The sequence below is a fragment of the Oenanthe melanoleuca genome, chromosome 5, assembly GCF_029582105.1.
Source record: "Oenanthe melanoleuca isolate GR-GAL-2019-014 chromosome 5, OMel1.0, whole genome shotgun sequence".
NCBI classification, from domain to species: Eukaryota; Metazoa; Chordata; class Aves; order Passeriformes; family Muscicapidae; genus Oenanthe; species Oenanthe melanoleuca.
Genome location: NC_079339.1, coordinates 13,277,959 through 13,296,693, shown reverse-complemented (window position 1 = coordinate 13,296,693; position 18,735 = coordinate 13,277,959). Strand labels below are relative to the sequence as shown.

At 36.6% G+C, this 18,735-nt stretch overlaps 1 protein-coding gene across 7 annotated transcripts in view; it reads left to right on the top strand.

The window, feature by feature from the left end:
• The window catches only part of PLEKHA7 (pleckstrin homology domain containing A7), a 143,094-nt gene that overhangs the window by 110,513 nt on the left and 13,846 nt on the right, over nt 1–18,735 (top strand). For 4 of the 7 annotated variants that reach the window (XM_056493756.1, XM_056493752.1, XM_056493754.1 and 1 more), the window contains 11 exons: nt 1,232–1,748; nt 3,738–3,824; nt 6,044–6,097; nt 10,026–10,094; nt 10,255–10,335; nt 11,165–11,314; nt 12,219–12,320; nt 15,726–15,834; nt 16,712–16,950; nt 17,825–18,013; nt 18,295–18,412. In XM_056493756.1, coding sequence (XP_056349731.1) covers nt 1,232–1,748; nt 3,738–3,824; nt 6,044–6,097; nt 10,026–10,094; nt 10,255–10,335; nt 11,165–11,314; nt 12,219–12,320; nt 15,726–15,834; nt 16,712–16,950; nt 17,825–18,013; nt 18,295–18,412 — 1,715 coding nt within the window. The remainder of the gene's footprint in view (nt 1–1,231; nt 1,749–3,737; nt 3,825–6,043; nt 6,098–10,025; nt 10,095–10,254; nt 10,336–11,164; nt 11,315–12,218; nt 12,321–15,725; nt 15,835–16,711; nt 16,951–17,824; nt 18,014–18,294; nt 18,413–18,735) is intronic. The other 3 variants (XM_056493753.1, XM_056493755.1, XM_056493759.1) reach the window with 1 other exon arrangement.

Here is an 18,735-nt window from a genome sequence, read left to right as displayed (position 1 = left end):
ATCCTCTTGAGAGTATCCATATTTCAAGGCAGTCCAACAGTGCCAAATCCTGCAAGTACAAAGAGATGGTGGCAGCTACTGAGCAGCAGATTCTGGTAGCAATTCTTTCCTCGTTGCTTCAGTTAATCTTGGATGCTGAGTAAAGATGTTCCTTTCCATCCTGGCTTTTCTTTCATGTGGAATTCCTGCATTTTCCAAACCATGAGGTCTCCCTCTATTGCGAGTGAAGTGATGAAAACATGCTCAGAGTTTCTTTGTTTGTGTGGTTTTGTGCTGGGTTGTTTTTTTTTAATTTTGGGGGGTTTTATGTTGATGCTTTGTAGCAAGCCTAGCAGAATGGTTTCCTCTTTGGAGAGTCTGAGTCAATGGGCAAATGACTGCAAGTATAAAAACCCTCAGATGTTTGGCTGAAGAATCAGAAATTAGACAGGCAGGCTCTTAGACATTTGACTATGGAAAGATTCTGACTTCAAAGCAGGAGAGAGGGAGCTAACTAGACTTTGTCAAAACTTTTGCCAGTTCTGTCTTAACTACTTACTGAAATATCTAGTTTGTACAGTTTAAGTATTTTATGGTTGCAGTACTAAAGCCAGGATGTAGTACCTCTTTTTATATCTAATTTGTAAATGATCTTTGTTGTAAAAAGTCTTGTGTTGCTCAAATCAGTAGAACCAGTAGCATTAGGTAAAAGTAGATCATACAGACCTAAGGACATGTTACCTAAGGATTGTTACCATTTTCTTTCTTTTTGCTTCATTCACATGAGCAAAAACTATCTTGAGATATTCTGGGATTGGTGAGATTTCTTCTTGCTTTTAAAGATGTTTATATTGAACATGAGCTTGTTTTCGTAAACTGCACCACCTAGTGGTGAGCACACTTTCTGTGAAAAGGAGTATTTTAATTTACAGACTCACTCGATAAACATGACAATAATTCCTTTCTCCATGTTCTTGACTTTCTTTTTAGGCCAAGTACATTATGCTGCTGTTTCTAGTAGTTCAGCCTAGGTTAAACACCTAGGTTAAAATCCTGTATTTATACAGTGTATTGTTTGTCTGCAGGGTAGATGTCATTGATATTGCTTTGTTAATATTTCTGTAAATTCTTTTGAAAAGTCTGTTATGTCTTGTAGCTCCTATGCTTATGCCATTAGAGGTAATTTCTTACCAGCTGCTCCCACTCATCAGTGTATGCTAAAATTTACCCTTTACTTCCCTTTTTTTCACAGCCTCGCTTCTGATCAGACTCTTACACGTCAGGGTCCCAATCCTCCTTTTCCTGAAAACTATCACACTTTGCCAAAGAATACCAGGCAGCCTTCAGGGAGCTCACCACCACCAAACCGCAATTTGCCGAGTGACTACAAATATGCACAAGATCGCGTTAGCCACTTGAAGATGTCCCAGGAGGAGAGGAAAGCAAACAAGGATGGAACTGTTTGGCAGCTGTATGAGTGGCAGCAGAGACAGCAGTTCAAACATGGCAGCCCCACAGCCCCACTTTATGTAGGTTCTTCAGACTTTATTGATCGTGCTAAGTCAAAAAGTTCATTAGACGTTCCACGATCGATATCTGTTCCGCCCTCTCCATCTGATATTCCTCCACCTGGACCTCCAAAAAACTTTCTCCCACGGAGACCACATACTCCTGCAGAAAGGCTCACAGTTAAACCATCAGATGAGAGACAGACTGTGGATGTTCCTTTTGCTGGATCCCCCAGGAAGATACGGAATCGTGCTGTAAAGGTTTGTATTTGTTTAACCCATTACAAACCATTTTACACGTGGTGTCACACATGGGGAGTTTTAGTCGTGGTTCATTGCATCCTTCCTAGTGTATGAAACATTATATAAGTTGTAAAAGTTAATACAAGCAATCATTTGCTCCTCAAGCTCTTGCCATTCTGATCAGATTTATTAACTTTTGTTTGTTAGGAAAGGGAAATTGATGGCACATCCCCATAGGTTTGGAATACTTTTAGAAAAAAACTGAAATGCATATGCTTACACGTAAAAAGTATAGAGATGGTAGTATTTTAATACAGAGAGTATGAAGGCAAGAATATGAAACTCAGTGGGATGAAATCTTCCTTCATTATTTATTTTTGCTTGTAGCTTCTTTTTTGCCATGTCTGCTTTCTCTACATGTTTTGCTATTTTTCTGTTTTTAGTTATGGCAAAACCCATATTATGATTATTTTTTATACATTTAATAGTTCAGGTCTGTTGCAGAGTCTTTATCATTGGGCTAACCAAATTCAAATAGTGTTGGTCTGAAGCTTCAATTTTCTGAATAGATTCAGTATGGGTTGTTTTTGTAGGGACTTTTGTACACTCTTACCCAGAGGTGGCAGACGCTTCCCTGTTCAGTATTCTAAATGCTCTCCTTGCCTAAGGAATTGGTGGAAATTCATGTTGAATCAATGAAGGATTGACTTGTTTTGGTAGATCTGGAATAATTGGTATTGAAACCCTCTGTATTCACTTAATTCTTCAACCTCAGCCGTGGACTCTGATAGGAAAAGTATTTGCAAAGATAGGACTGGTAAATCCAGATACCATTGTGACTTTAGGACCATGACTTTAGACTGCAGCTTCATGCACAATTTGGACTTTTTTCCTAGTGTGTATGTGGTGTAGCTGTTGGGTGTTTTTCAGCATTTATAAGGAAGTTTATAATATTCTGTCAGAGGGTGAAACAATCTAGTGATTTGCAGCACTGGAAATAAATATTTTTAACTCCTGATAATATTCTACCACCCATTTGTTTCTCCGTGTGTAAGGTGAAGGAGCATTACATCCTTACAAAGGCATGAATAGCAGTCTTTTTCTTTCCTGTGCAATGTAACTGTAGAAATTTTAAGCTTTTTATGGCATTTTGGTATTACCAATATTGGGAAACACAGTTCCTCATCATTAAAACTTCTCTGTGGAACTTCTGTGAAAGTTTGTGGAGAAAAATGCTCATGCTTTTCTATGTAAGCACACAGTATCATTCTACATTTAAATGTGTGTGTCTGCAGAAATCCACTCTCCCTATACTGCTTTATTAAATTCCATCTAGTTGCACTTAAAAAAAAACAAGGTAGGTGAGGCAAAACAAAACAGCATTCAGTGAAATTCAGAGACAGGAATATAAATAAACTGTGAGACATTGAGTCTGCCTTGAAGAAAGCCAGAGGAGTTTAGCTTTAAGAGAAAGATGAAAGAATGAGTGTGCTTTAGGCTTTCATATTGTAAGCAGGAAGGGGCAGATCAAGGATGATTATTAAAAAACCCCGTGGTATTATTGGGAGCCATTGCCACAAGGTGTCAGTCATGTCAGTAGCTTTGTGTAGCCTGGCTAAAAGAGAGCATTCACAGTTGTTACTGTGCAGTACAAGCCTGCTGTAAAAGGGTATTATCCAACCAAACCTTGTTCTGGGAGACATTGGGTGGGGGGGTATTTTGTGAACATTTTTTTTTATTTGCTGGAAGCTACATTGCACGTTCTGCTGAAGCATCTGATACTGCCACAATCTGCTGCTGTGCCCAGCATCATGGGTGCTGAATTTGCATTTGTTCATTCGTAAGTTTTTAACCACCAAAGGTTCAGGCTGGCCCCTGAGTGTTACCCTGATCTAAGCATGCCACGAATTCAAACAGAAGAAGTGAGGTGCAGACTGAATTTGCTCTCAGGTGCAAGAGAGCTGCCTCTTGACAGCATCCTCACGTTGTGGCTGTGGCTTCTTGCAGAGCTCCACTCACCTGGACCGCCGCTCCATGCCTGCCATGGGCTACATGACGCACACGGTGAGCGCGCCCAGCTTGCACGGCAAGTCGGTAAGTGCACAGCACGGCTCCTCGTGTGTCCTCCCACTAGTGCAGCTAGCTTCTGAAATCCAAAGTCTTTAATCTTAACTTTATTACTTAGAGCATAAAGAACTCGAATGAGAACTTAATCTTAACCCAGTAAAGCCTGTAGGACTTTTGCCTTTATCTGCAACATGAACAGGGGTGAGCTGTCTGTTATTACAGGATTCAAGTTTTGTTATGTTTATTTGACCAAATGCAGAGTTAATTAAATAATTGCTTAATCATGTCAAGTAACTGCTTTCTGGGCACTGAGGTGAAAAATGTAATTATAGTTCCTCTCCCTAAAGACTGCTAATTTCCTCTTTACAATGTGTCTAAATACCTGCAGCCCGAAGAGCTAACATTGCTTCTCATTCGATTAAGGAGACATCAGGCTAAGTTGGCTAGTATAAGAAATTACACAATCGCTCAGTTACTGCAGCACTTGCCAACTAATTCCACCTATCAGGTCAGCTGCTGCGTGGCTCATCTGTGACATTTTGTGACTCTGCAAATGCTTCATGAGTGGCATGCTTGAGTCTGTGCTTCCTTGCCCATTCTTTGGTGCCCAGGTCGTTTGTGGATTTTCTTTGCTTACTGTATTTGCTATAAAAGATGAGCGTTTTTAAGTTCCAGGGCACCAGTGCATCTGTTTCAAAGTGTCTACTTCCTTTTTATACTGTGTATTTGTTCTATTTCTGAAAATGCTGCATCTTCAGAAATGTGGGTTAAAATACCGTATAAAGTTAATTCTAAAGCAAAACCATTTTCTTTGTGCTGCTTTCATGGGGGGGTTGGCTCCCTGTGCCATGTGCTGCATCACCTGCAAATGGAAATGCATCAGCCAGTCTGTACATTCATATGAGCTTGTAACTGTGTCAGTTCTGCAGGTGAACATTGGTTCATAAAAACTCAGGAGTGTCTTGGATCATCTACGGTGCTCGTGATTGCACTGGTGTTACGAAACTTGTGAATGTGAAATCAAACAGAAACATCCTCACAGAGCTCTCGGGTTCCTATTAGAGCCTCAAAAATGGAGCCACCTGGGAATAAAATCTGGTGCCTCTACTTGGAATTGGTGAGGGCTTTGGCCCAAAACTAAAGTGATTTTTTTTTGAATTGAAGAAGTTTCATTTCCTGATTACCTCACCTACAGAACAATTGCAGTAAGATGGGTGGTAATAACAGGGATTTCTCCAAAAATGGGCAGACTTTCTAGTCAAGTCCTCAACCACTCTTGCCGGCTGATCTGACAAGAATTTTAAGTGAACACCTCTAAAGAAATGCAAGTGTGATCTATTGATTTTATGGCATAAAGGGTTTTTCTTTTCTTTTTCTAACTACACATTCTCATTGGCTCAAAACTTGAGAAAAGGTATAGTTATTTTTTTCTTTTATTCTGAAGTTAGTTGCTGACAAAATAACAGTTAAAATTCTAGGAAGTTTTGGGCATTTTGGCTAACTACAAGTAGCACGTTTGCAGCAGTTAAACTTTATTTTGTATTGCAAATATACCCTTTCAAGAGAGGAGAAATAACTTTTTTATGACTTCTGTGCATGTTTTCCTTGAAGGGACAGTAATAAAGATGTTGCTAGATCAATATAACTATAAAATTAAGCTGATAGCAATTACAGGTGAAGCAATGAAAAATAAGAATCAACTTGAATGTTGTTATTTAAAAGACAAAATGGATTATCTAATCATATAAGTGAGATATTTTTCAGAATTTTTTTCACAAAACTTTTCCTGAATAAAGGAATTCGTATCTTAAAATGTGTATGAATTGTGATCAAAATTATTCTAGTGATATATTATATGATGTCTTCTAGTTGCATCTGACATTCAGTCACACCACTGCAACTTTTTCAGTGGAGGGCTAGTCAGTGGAAATTGATTTTGAAAAAATAGCTTTTGAAAATGTATTGTTTCAGGTAGTTCTATGTCCTATTAGGTGTTGAAACAAAAATCTAGGTGTTTGGAGGGGGGATAATGAGGCAGTAATACTCTTGGGAAATATTTTGCCCATTTTTTAGCTGTAAATAGCAATATGCTGGTGGAGCAAATGTGCTTTTTTATGTGCTCCTACTCTGTTATTTTGTTCTATCTTCCATCTGTTTTCTTGTATATAGCAAATTCAACTATTCTGAAATGGTTTCAAACATTCAAATATATTGCACTGTTTTTTTCCCTATGTACTTACCTGAAGGCTGATGACACTTACATCCAGTTGAAAAAGGATCTGGAGTATTTGGATCTAAAGGTAAGATTTGAGACAAGTCTACTTCGTTTTTTTGTTTTTGTTTTTTTTTTCAACACAGATGTCTTTTTTGTATCATCTTTGTACCTGCAAATTTTAAAGTAACTTTCTGGTCTGAGATGGAAACTCTTTTGCCCTTGTTGTGCATAGAATATTGACTCTCTTTTTAGTAGTGACTATACAATTAAAGTGCAAACTCAGAAAATGTGGTTGCTTTAGTTTCTAAGAACAACTTGAGTTACTGGCACTGAGATGAATAATATGTGGGTTTAGGGAAATCAGATAAAAAACAGATTGATAATGTTTCTCTGCTGTAGCATTACTACCAATATGAAGTCAACACCTCTCAGTTGAAATCTGTGTTCTCTTAATCCAGCTTTCCCCCTTTAAATCTTCTTACACTGACTTTTCCCTTATTTGTGTAATGTGCCATATGTTCTTGTGAAAATGTGGTTAATTAGCACTGTCATTGTTTTTATGTTATTACAGCTAAAAGATTTCAAATGCACCCATTCATCCATCCATCCATAGATAGAATCTGATCAAGTAATGTTAGGAGGTATTTCTTTTTGAAAAAATAATTAAATATGATACTGAGGGTTTATCATCTGTCTAAATGACTTCTGTATCTGGTACACTTGATGGTTGGCAACTTGAAAGCAAATCTAGAATTCTTAATATCAGGTTTTGAAGGAGAAAGAAAACAGTAAAAAGATATAATTGTTCTGCGTAGCAAAGTAGTTTGCCACTTTCTATGGTGTGTGGGATGTCTTGCCATATATGAATCATGTGGTGTTCCTGAAAATCAAGGTGAAGGGAAATTTGACACCTTCATGTCTGTCTGGTTTGCATGTGCAGAGCTCAGTGATGCCATGGGGTGTTGCCTGTCAGCTGTTTGCACCTATGAGGATATGTATTTCAATCTTATCTGGTGTTTGAATTCCTGAATATGTAACCAAATATATAAATGGAAAGTATTAGTAATACATACTATGCCTACATATAGGACCAAGTATGTATAAAGATATAGTATTTAGCATATAATATAGGTGATGACTATGTAGTCTAAATGATCAAATATGTAAACTGTTGGAATATTAATACACAAATTTAATATTGGTTGGATGCATTTTGTTTTAAGCCTTGTCCTTGGTTTGTTCATGGCTTTGCCAAGTGTGACTGCAGCCCAAGCCATCAGATGAACTTATGACAAATTACAATTTAAAAAGTCCTACAATGTGAGAAATTATTAGTAATCACTTAATGCCAGTTGGTTCCCTTTTGAAAATCTCGATACTCAGAATGTCAAGTGTGTTTCCAAAGGAACGATGTAAATTTTCAAAATGGGCATTTCTTAATAACCTTCTTTCAGTCGTGGTCCAGAAATGTAAAATTTCAGGTCAGGTTGCTGAGAGATTAAAGAGACCGTGTGGAACTGGAGAAGGTGTCCTTGTATTGGTTACATTTGTGTTTTGCCACTAAATGTAGCAATGCTGTGATTTGTGGTATGAGGAAGAAAGAAGAGTGCACTGCTTGAAACCAGGTAAATGATACAGATTTTAGTAACAGCAAATTCCCAGGTAATGTGTTTAATATCTTCCACTTGAGACACTGGAGACTTAGACAGAAAACTAGTTAATTCACGTCTCTCTTTTGACTTCACTGGTCTTTGAATTAGACCCACCCTGATTAAACAATTTCAGTTAGGACCAAGCATTTTGGAACTGGAGTTAAAAGTTTTTTCTTTTCAGTAAATCCATATTTCTGAAGATCTTTCTTAGAGGTTTCCAAATAGAACTTTTCAACGTGGAATTGTGATTTAGCAATTAACTCTAAAATACTTAGGTGAGACCTGAGATTGTGTGGTCACTGCTGCTCGTGGAGTTTTGAGTTGTAAGGTTTGGGGGTTTAAGTCCTGACATCTGTAACAAGCTATGACTAAACTTTTGTTTGAAACAGATAGAAAATAATGGACCTCTGATCAACATGATATACAAAGTGCTAAAGAACTCAGCACAAGGGTTACTATCCAGTATACATGTAAGACTGCTTGCATTGAAATGTGCTCATCCCATTGCTTTTTCAAGTAGCAGTCAGTGTTCTGGCTTTTACAGGTGTCTTTTGGCACACAGTAGTGCTTTCTGTAAGATTTTATTTTCACTTGCCTTTTTTTTTCCCCTCTTTTGGAGTCTGTATGCGAAATTATGGCTGACCTTGGTGTTTGGTTTTGTTTTATTGTGTTTTGAAAATGAATGTGTCAAGTAGTGACTCCAGTGTGAATTTTTGAAAATGTGAAAGCATGCTTGATCTTCATTATGTTGTCATGTTCACTGCTTGATAGTTAGCAAATTCCTTACAGTTCTGATGATGTCATTTTAAGTATTCCCAAATTCTGTAGACTTTTATGTTACTTCCATTGCTTTGAAAAAGGCTTTTGCTTTGTCTTAGCTTGCAGGAAATTAAATATGCAGAATTATTACTTTTGATATGCTGTTATTTTATGTTTGTATTTAGTTAATTGTTATAATTATATATAGGATTTAACATTTAAATAATTTCATTAATTTTCTTCTATATAACATGCAATTGTTGAAAAAAAATACCAAAAAACTGAAAGCTTATAGAGGCAATAAATGCTATTGATTTTGGTGGTGGTGAAGTAATATTTCATCACAGAAAGGTACATGAGAAGTCTTTAGATGGAGTCTGCCACTGGAGGAGAGAAGACAATATTTACCTCACTTAGAGTAAAATTTAATTACTTTTTAAAAGCTAAACTGATCCTGTAGGTTCATAAGTAAAATATGTTGCTTCAAATCTGGAGTTTGCTAGTTGGTAAAAAAGCAAACTGCCTCTTTATACCCCTCCTACCTCACTAAAACTTCAGCTTTTGTATCACAATCTCTCCTCTTATATTACTGAAGACAATATTGAGGTGAATTTTTCTTCATAAACTTTTGCCTGTATGTGAATAAAACATGCTGTATATGAATATTACTAATCACCAGGGGGTCCTGTGGCAAGATAGTATTTGCTGTAATGAATCTTTAAAAGTGTTCTAAAGAGGTGATATTAAATCATTAGATTTTAAGGCTTTTTTAAAAAAAGTATTTTATACATTTAAAACATTTATACATTAAAAAATGTATTTTATATTATATTGCTCTTTTCTTAACCTCATTTATTCACAAAGAGAGTCCCTTGTAGGCAGTGGAAATGATAAACATTTCTACAGACTCAGACATGCCTTAATTTTTAAGGTTGATGTGAAGGTTGGAAGTACAATTGAGTATTGTTTTGGTACTGATTCTAAAACTGTGTTATGTGAGAAGATAATCTCACCAGAAATGGAATATGAAACCAGTGATTTATGGAATGAGAGATTTGGTACGTGACAGCCACGTCAAAATAGATTAATTACATTTAATTCCACTATGGCATTTTTATAGCAGTCTGTCTTTAGTAAAATCCACCCTGTGATGAGGAAGATACTGTACTTTGTAGAATGAAACACTTGCCAAAAGTTGTATTTTTATTCATTAATGAATGCTGCTATTGTTGCAACCATGTATTTAAATGAACGATTCCATTTCTTTGGCTTCCAGGAAGCTATTAGAGCAGAACTGTTAAAACTATTAGATTTTGCAGGAAAAGGACTTTTGTAACCATAGACAAGTGGGATTGTGCTGTTTAGTACAGAATTCCAAGTTGTTGAAAGAGTTACTAAATAGCCTAATATAACTAGTAATCCCTTTTGTTAACACTCCTCAAAAACTAAAGCCAAATTTGAAAGTACTTGTTTCCAAAATTTTATTAACTTTTTTCTTAATAAAAGTGAGTATTTAATAAAAGCTTTCTTTTCACTGCTGAAGCATAATAAGGTTTTAATTTGCAATCAATTTCTTACATTTTGAAAATGTGTTCCTCTTAGGTGACAGGACGTGACACGTTGAAAGAAAGAAGTACAAAACCTGTCAAGATTGCAGAAAGTGATATTGATGTAAGTATCAAACACCACTTCAGCACCTCTTGCACTGATTTTTCTGTTGTACAGTTACATGATCATTATTATGCTCCTTGGGCTGAAATGTTACAAGTGGATACTTGTCTGCTTGGTTTTTAAAATCTAACCTTATATATGTATATTATTTCATTTCCAGGTGAAACTCAGCATTTTCTGTGAGCAGGATAGAATTCTGCAGGACTTGGAGGACAAAATAAGAGCCCTTAAGGAAAATAAAGTAAGTAGGTTAAAAAGGGCTGAGTAAAATAAAATAGAAACTTTTATCTAATCATAAAATATAAAATAGGAAATTATAAAGAAAGGTTCAATTAATGGATGCTGATTACATTGTAGTATGTATGTACTTCTGTGATAATAAGAATTGTGTTTTATTTTAGGATTGAATACCCGTTCTGAGAAAACATTATTTTGAAAGTGAACATTTTAAACCCATCTGATTCACTTCCTGTGAGCTATAGCTGTCAGTAAACTGAGGTGGTTATAAAAATAATAAAAAAAGTATTAAAAAATATATCCTAAAATGAAAGTGCTTTTCAGGTGGATCTTTCAGAAGAGCTACTGTACAAAATTAATTCCATGATATTTACTAAATGAATTTGGCTGTTTCATGTTTTAGACAATATTTTAAACCTTCACATGACTGTTTCAGCCCTAGCAGTGAATGAGAACCTGTCCTTAAACAAACAGCTGTGGTAGGGCTGTCATTGTTCTATATTGCTTAAGGGAATTTTTCTGAAACTGTAAATTACACTTTTGTACAGAGAGTAAAGAGAAAAATTCCCCTCTCACTGCTTTGTGTTTTCAACAGTTTTGGCTGCTTAATGGGAAGATTTAATAGAAAAGATCAGATAATTTTGGATACAACAGGTAACAAAGGTTCTTGCAGGTTTTGTTTACATGTGAGTCTCCAAAACAGGAGGCCAAGCCTAAGCTCTGTTGGCTTATAGGGAAGACTTGGGGCATGGAAAACACCTTTCATATTCCTGCAAGTAGATGCATAAATTTCCATGTAAATGTTGTAAACTTACTCCCATCTTCTTTGCTAGGATCAGCTGGAGTCTGTTTTGGAGGTTTTACACAGGCAGATGGATCAGTACAAAGACCAACCACAACATGCAGAAAAAATATCTTACCAGCAGAGACTTTTGCAAGAGGACCTTATACATATTCGGGCTGAAATATCCAAAGTGTCAACGGTACGTGGTGTTGGGTGCTTCAAGAAAACCCTAGTTAAAATCCCAGTTAGACCAAAACTGTGTTTGTCATTGACTGGGGAGTTAAGACCTGTTCTGAACAGTTTTGGTTAAGGTACAGGATACTAAGCCAGACAAAAAAAAAATTAAACAGTCTCTACAGCTTTACTTTTCAATGCCTGCCTCCCATCCCCAACCCCCCAATCCAAACAAAAACCCCTAACCTTTTCAGTGTCTTTTAAGTGTGGGCTTAAACTGCAAATCTTTCAGCTAGTCCTTTGAAAATATAAATATGGTTTCAGGGTGTTTTTCCAGGGTAAAAGGAATTGGGAAAATCCATTGATATTTCAGTAAAAATTTACCGTTCATATTGTAACTTAATAAAATTCAAATGTAATTTGATGTTGTTTTCACTCTTATTATTACTACCTCTTCATGAATATGAGCCTAGCTCTTTGTAAGACTGTTTCTAGAATTGCATGAACACCTTCCCTATACTAAGGTCTGATCCTAAAATGACAGTATTATTTAAGTGTGTCTAGTCAGTTTGTGTCTGTAGAAAATGTATTACTTTCACAGTCAGCATTTAAAATGCATTTGTGGGCATAAATATCAAGTCACTGTAAAAAAGGCTATACTGGTGCAGAGATTCTGTTATATGCCAGTTTGGTTTTGTCAGAAAGCTGGCCAGAGTTTTTTAACTATAGGTTCTTGACTTGATTATCCAAGGTATGAAGTATTTTCAGGTGTATAATCAAGTCTGAACAACAATGTAAACTGAAATGGATTCTTTGCTTCTTTTTATAATAGAACAACATTAATTTCAAAACACTTTGGTGCTCAATTAGAGGATGGAGAAAGTGGTTTTGAAGTTAGCACTGTATTAGAGTATTCCTTCTGTTAACAGGAAATGGAAAATGCCTGGAATGAGTATCTGAAGTTAGAAAAGGATGTGAGCCAGCTGAAAAAAGCCTTACAGGAGCAGATGAACAGTTCATTGGTATCTCAGGTGAGCCCATTTCCAGACACTGTAAACACTTGGAGTATGATTTAGTGTGAACTTCAACTGACCATCTCATAAGAGAAATTTTCTCTGCCATTTTTGCAGTGCTTTCAGCTGTCATGTAATTTGATTTGCAGAGTTCAGGCACTGTAGCAGCATGGCTGTGTAGTGGAAAAAAAAACCCACTACATTGTCTTGCAGCACATGCAATAGTGCCATAGTTTCTCATAAGTTGTCTATGCAAATTTTTCATTATTTTATTACATTTTATTGCATACTGACATCTTGACATTGATAACGTATTTAATTTATAAGACTGTGCAGGACTTCTTAGTCTTCCATTTATTTGATCTGACATTGTTGGCTTCTTTATCCATTTCTAAGAACATCAGTCACTGGTTGTTATTGTCATTACTTGTTCTTTGTCATGTTCTTCTATTTATGGAAAATTTATCTCTGCAGATTGTTTTGTGAAGTGGAATAAGTGTTTAACAGGCATCAGTAATTGAAAGGCATCTCAGTTTTAAATTAACTGTTCAGTTTCAAATTTTAGAAAGAAGCTTTGTTTTGAAGCTCAGTTATTTTCTTTGCTGAAATGGATGTGGAATACCAGATTGTTTCTTCATACCTGCTTACAACTGGTGACTTTATTTTCAGGGAATAATGGATTATTTTTCCTTTGTGTGAACAGAACACAATGACCACAGTTAATGTGTACATTTGTCTCAAATCTTAGTCTACTTTTCCAAATATTCTGGACCTAAGGAGTTCACTAGTTAAATTTTTTAGCTTATTTGTTTGCAGTAAATATCTGATCAGATATAATTTGAAGCCTGTTTATTTTCACTACTAATGAATAAATGTTTTGTATCAAAGCAAGAGGTGTAAAACCTTTTTTGATTGCATCAGTCTTCAAAGTACATTTTCATTTACTTTTAATTTTGAGGTGTGGGGAAGTGATTCAGTTTCTAGAGTCAGTATATGTAATTGAGCTCAGCTGTAGAAAATATTTTAAAGAAAAAATCCCAGGGGAATATTAGTATAAAGTGGTTCTTGTATGAAATTACTTAGTTTAACAAAGGCAAATTACACCTTTTTAGACTACTTTGAGATAAAATTTCCAGTTGGGCATTAAACATGCTTAAAATAGTGGATGTGTGGCATGGGATTCACCAATACATATGGAAGGGAATGTGGCTTGCACAGAAGAAAATGTTAATTCAATTTGATTATCATCTCATATCAAGTAAGTGATTAATTATAAATACACAGCCATTAGCACATTATCAGTTGTGTGTGTGCAGACTTTTATATATCCATATATATAAGTTTGCACAGATATGTTTGGCTAAGTTTTAAAAAATTCTTCTGAATACCTATTTTGGAGATTCTAAGGGGAACTGCTTTTTTCAGAAAGTACTGAATATTCTAAAAAATGATATTCCTTCAAATAAGTCTCACTTGAAGTACCCATAATAGAATTTTTTTGAACTCTGCCCAAGGGCATGTAGACTCAAGATTGTTTATCTAGCATTTTCCAATAGCAGTAAATTAATACACTCTGTATTTAAAAAAAAATGCTGTCTTTATGGAATGTTATTAAAAATTCAGTAAATTTGCAGGCTCAAGTTGCTGTAGGAGACTGCTGATGTTGTTTCTATGTAGCATTAATTAAGAGGTTAAAACCTAAATGTTTAAGCAGCTTGGTCAGAATAAATCTTTGTTTTTAGAATGTAGCTTCAATTGTCTTTTGCTTAAGGGTTGGGGAGGATCTGAGCATGCTGAATTTAAACTGAGATGGGTTAATTTATCAGTGGTAACTTCTTAGTTAGTAAGTGTTTCTTCTCTGGTTTTATGTCATTCTAAATTATGTTTGTGTTTGAAGGAAGTTAGAGAAATATAATTTTCTCTCCAAGTTACCTTTTCATGCTTGCCAATAAAGTATATTTATACTCCTCTGTAAACAGCAATCTTGGCTTTCATAATTTCAAAATTAATTTATCTGCTTATCATTGGGCCTGGGTCCATTTTAGATCTAAAATACTATCTTCACATCAATATTTAAGTAATAGGGAGAAATAATATTAAAAGATCTGCTTTTCTACATTGCTAATCAAACATTTCCTGAGTGGTTTCAGAAGCAGGGTTTTCAGTGCAATGTAGTTTTTTTTCACCAGTTCTGAGACTTGATTATTGTAAATCCATCATTTGGTTCCTTGTAGTATGATTAATCTCAGAAAAATGAAATGAAATGTGCAAATTTATAGTTTGTGTCCCGACAATCTTTCAAAATACGTCCTATCTATCGAGTGAGTTTACTACAGGCAAATAACATTCTCCATCATTTAAATGTTTGTGTTCTTGGCACCCTGTTTGCTGATCTGTAACCTGGCTGAACATATTTCCTGATTTAAGACAGAAAGTGGAAAGTAATTTATATGCCTTCCTTAGCTCTATGAGGTGTAACAGCTTCTACTGAAGTTTTTTTTCACCCTCAGCCTTATAGGATTAATTAGTAGCTATTTTGCAGCTCATGTGATGAAGTGATGAATTTCTGGAGTAGTTGAGCAGTTTGTAAGCAATTCCTAACTTAAGTGTTTCACTGCCTTCGCTTTCTTTAATAATACTGGGTTTACTAAGTTTATTCTTGATGCAAATTTTTGAAATTGGTGTTACCAGGCTTTCATTAATTAGATGACAGCAGCTATTTAAGATGATTAGAATGGTGGCTTCAGGATGCAGCTCAAGGCAAAGTCCAGTCTGTAGACAAAGCTTCTCTCTCTCTCTCTTTCTCTCTCTCTCTTTCTCTCTCTCTGTTTTTCCTCCTGGAAAGCCTTGGTAAAGCAAACATGATGCAGGATGAGACCAAGTCCTGGAGCAGCAGCAATATATTGTTTTAACCTGTAATACATCATGGCCAGTAGGCCTAACAAGTCAAATATAAGCACTTCTGAGTTTGCTTTTTTGCTTTTTTTAATACAGGATATTTCCCCTAAATGTATTAAGATGTTTTGTAAGGCTGCTTTAGCAGTCTCAAAATTGATAGGTATAGGATTTAAGAACAAAGTTCAAATTAAAAGGCTCTGGAAGCTCATCTTATATAGAACATTAAACTATGTTTTTGTAATCTGAACAATATTCTAGAAAAATATAGACTTGTCTCTTTTTCCCTGTCTTCTATAGGAAGTGTTCCAAGAGTCAGAGAATGCTCTAATACGTTTTATGGACAAGATCTGTTTGTTGGTGTTTCATCTTTTAAATTAATATAATTATTTAAATAATTTCTAAATTTCTCTTAAGTTTTCATGTAAGTTCTGTAAGTTCTTGATGGTATCAAAAGAAGGAAAGGCCCATAATAAACTAAAACTGAGGTATAATTGATTTTTTTTTTTCTTTCACTACAAACAACAGGAGAAAACACAAATACAAAAGGACTTGTGGAGAATTGAAGATGTTACAGCTGGCTTGAGTGCAAATAAAGCAAACTACAAAACCATAGTAGACTCTATAAAGAATCCAGGTAAGGAGAACATGAAAAAATAAAAATATACCAATGCAGCTGAATCTTTGGATCTGTGCAAATAATCTGGAAGTTTGTTCTGCTGCAGAAAATGCCAGTTAATTCTGCTATTGGATGTGTCAGAAATCTCAGTTGATTGAGCTCATTAACTTGGTGTTTCTTTGCTTGAGGTGATAGAAATATTTTTTTGTTGTTTGTTTTCACATTGGCACAGCGCTCCAATGTAACAAATCATTTAAAAAGGGAACAACAATAACAATAATGAATAATGGGCTAAATTCTTCAAGTTACAGAATAATTTGATTTCTGTCACGTGCCAGGCCCTTACCAGTGTTGTATCTGTTCTTCATCCTGTCCAGCAGCTTTTCTCTGTGTTTTTTCTCTGGGTTTGTTTTTTTTTTTCTCCTTGGATGCAGCCCAGCTGCCCTGGCTGCAGTTGCCTTTCCCCTCCCTGTTCAGGCAGGTGTTTGGTGGGCAGAGCAACATCAGCTCTGAAAGAGAGGAAGGGAAAGTGTGTGTGGTCTGCATTGCAGTGGCTTTATTACGTTTCAAAGACAGGACCTAATGCGTTGGGATAGCAAGAGACTGCCTGCTGTGAAATTCACTTTGTATTTAAATGCCTTCCCTCACCTTTTACATAGAGATAAAATAGTTCTGAGATGGTCTAGATCTGTAGGCAGCTTAAGGAATCTGTGGCATGGGGCCAGATGCAGCTCATGTACTGATTTCATATGACTCCCAGGCTTTTCCTTCTTTTGCTCCCACTGTGCTCCACCAGGAATTCAGTGGGATGAAACTGAACCATGTGGTTTTATTTTTGGCCTGAAAGACTTGCTGGATCCTCATCAAGAAATGTTTTTGTGTATTTCTCCCCTAGAGAGAAAAACAGTGCCTTCATTTTCTCAGTCTTCAGTGCCTTCCTTACCAGCATCCCTTGCTAGTGTGGAGAGCAAACGTTCAGTCCCGCAGAGCCCTCCACGCAGCCCGGTTAAATCCCCTCTGGAGGTCAGGCTGTATCCTCAGCCTTATTTCCAGACCAGGACACAGCACCAAGCACAGCAGCTGAAAAAAATCGAGCCACCTCTTCAGTCACCAGTCAAACTCAAGCCAAAGGTTGTAAGTACTGCTCTTGTGAGATTGATTCAGTAGTTTTTCTATTTCCCCTCTGTCAGGAAGAGTGGAAGTGTTGTGGATGTGCTTGGGGTGTTCGTGTTGGAACTGAGCTGTAGCACTTTGTACTGGTTTAAAAGCAAAGTGAGAGACTCCAAGTTAGAAATAAAATTTAATAGGAAAAAAAGAGAAAAATAAAATGCATGGAATAGTACAAAAGAAAAACTATTGATAGAGTCAGAATACAACCTGACACCCCAGTAGCTAAGATGGTGGTAACAGTCCAGATGAAGTGGTCTCATCAAAGTACTGATCCTGGGTAAGGGCTGCTTTGGTGTTCCAAATCTCAGTTTTTATCTAGGTAGGAAAGGCTTGGCTCCTCCCCCTGGCTGGAGCATCTCACAATGGGATGATGTAATTTTATCAGTCATGCAGTGGACTCAATGGCCCATTAAGGATGGGTCATGGGAAAGATATAGAACATTGCCCCACCTGGTTTTTAACAGATGGCCCATTAGCAAATGATATCTCCCACAGAGATAAGATGGTTTCAGCAGATGGTGATAGAATACATGCTTTTGGGCACATCGTTGCATTGTAACTAGGACACACTTGCAGCACAATACATGTGGAGCCTATTGTACAGTGGCCATAGACTGGTTTAGAGCATATTAATATTTAGAGCCTTCCTTGGAAATGCTTTGTGGTTGATTTCTTGGGTCTTGCTTGGGCTTTAAAGCCTCAAGTTTCTGATGTGGACAGAGGAGAGCACGCTGAGGTAATCACAAATAAATTGTGTAATGCACTGACCTTTATTTTACAGTTTATGCCAGACGCTTTTCATGCTCTTTGCCAAATCCCTGTGTTTTCCTGTTCCCAGGAAGATGAAGCACCGCCCAGACCTCCTCTCCCTCAGCTGTACAGTCCTGAGGATCAGCCACCAGCTGTCCCACCCCTGCCGAGAGAAGCCACTGTCATCAGACACACCTCGGTGCGGGGCCTGAAGCGCCAGTCAGACGAGAGAAAGAGAGACAGAGAGCTCGGCCAGTATGTAAATGGAGATTACAGGGTGAGCACTCACACACCTGCACCCCTGCTCTTCAAAGATATGGGAACTTTCAATAAAATATATTGTAGTTGTCTGTAAAATATATGGACTTCTAATAAAGTAGTTGCAGTACAGAATGGCAGAGAGATAATAATGATATAGTAATAATAATGATCTATGCCATGTAATAATGGCAGAGAGGGATGCAGCAATCCAGAAACAAAGCTTTAGGTTTTGTTTTAGGATTACTAAAACTTGCTGTCTGTGATTTCACTTGGGCTGATGAGTATTTTTCTGTATAGGTGGAACTGCGTTCGTACGTGAGTGAGCCAGAACTAGCAGTGCTAGGGGGTGACCTCAGCCACCCTTCCAGTGCTTTAATAAGCCTTGACAGTGGATACCAGACATTACCTACCCGTGGTAAGCCAGGAATTTATGGAGTTGATCTTAATGGAACTGTCTGTATAGGAGCTTTTCTCTTGTAGGATTTCCTGGAGATGATCTTTATCATCAGGTCACTGTTCTTACATTAACTATTCAGTGGAAGTTGAGAGATGTTGTGCATTTTAATGGTGCTGTTACAATCAGCAAATCGGGAAAGCAAATTAATATATAAGGCTTAAAAAAACTATAGCAAAACACGGAATTGGCTCATAGAATGTCTCTTATATTTAGAATTATTTTTCCTTGTAATTTCTGTGCTATCTTTTGCAAACTCCAAGTATTTTTAGAACACCTATATT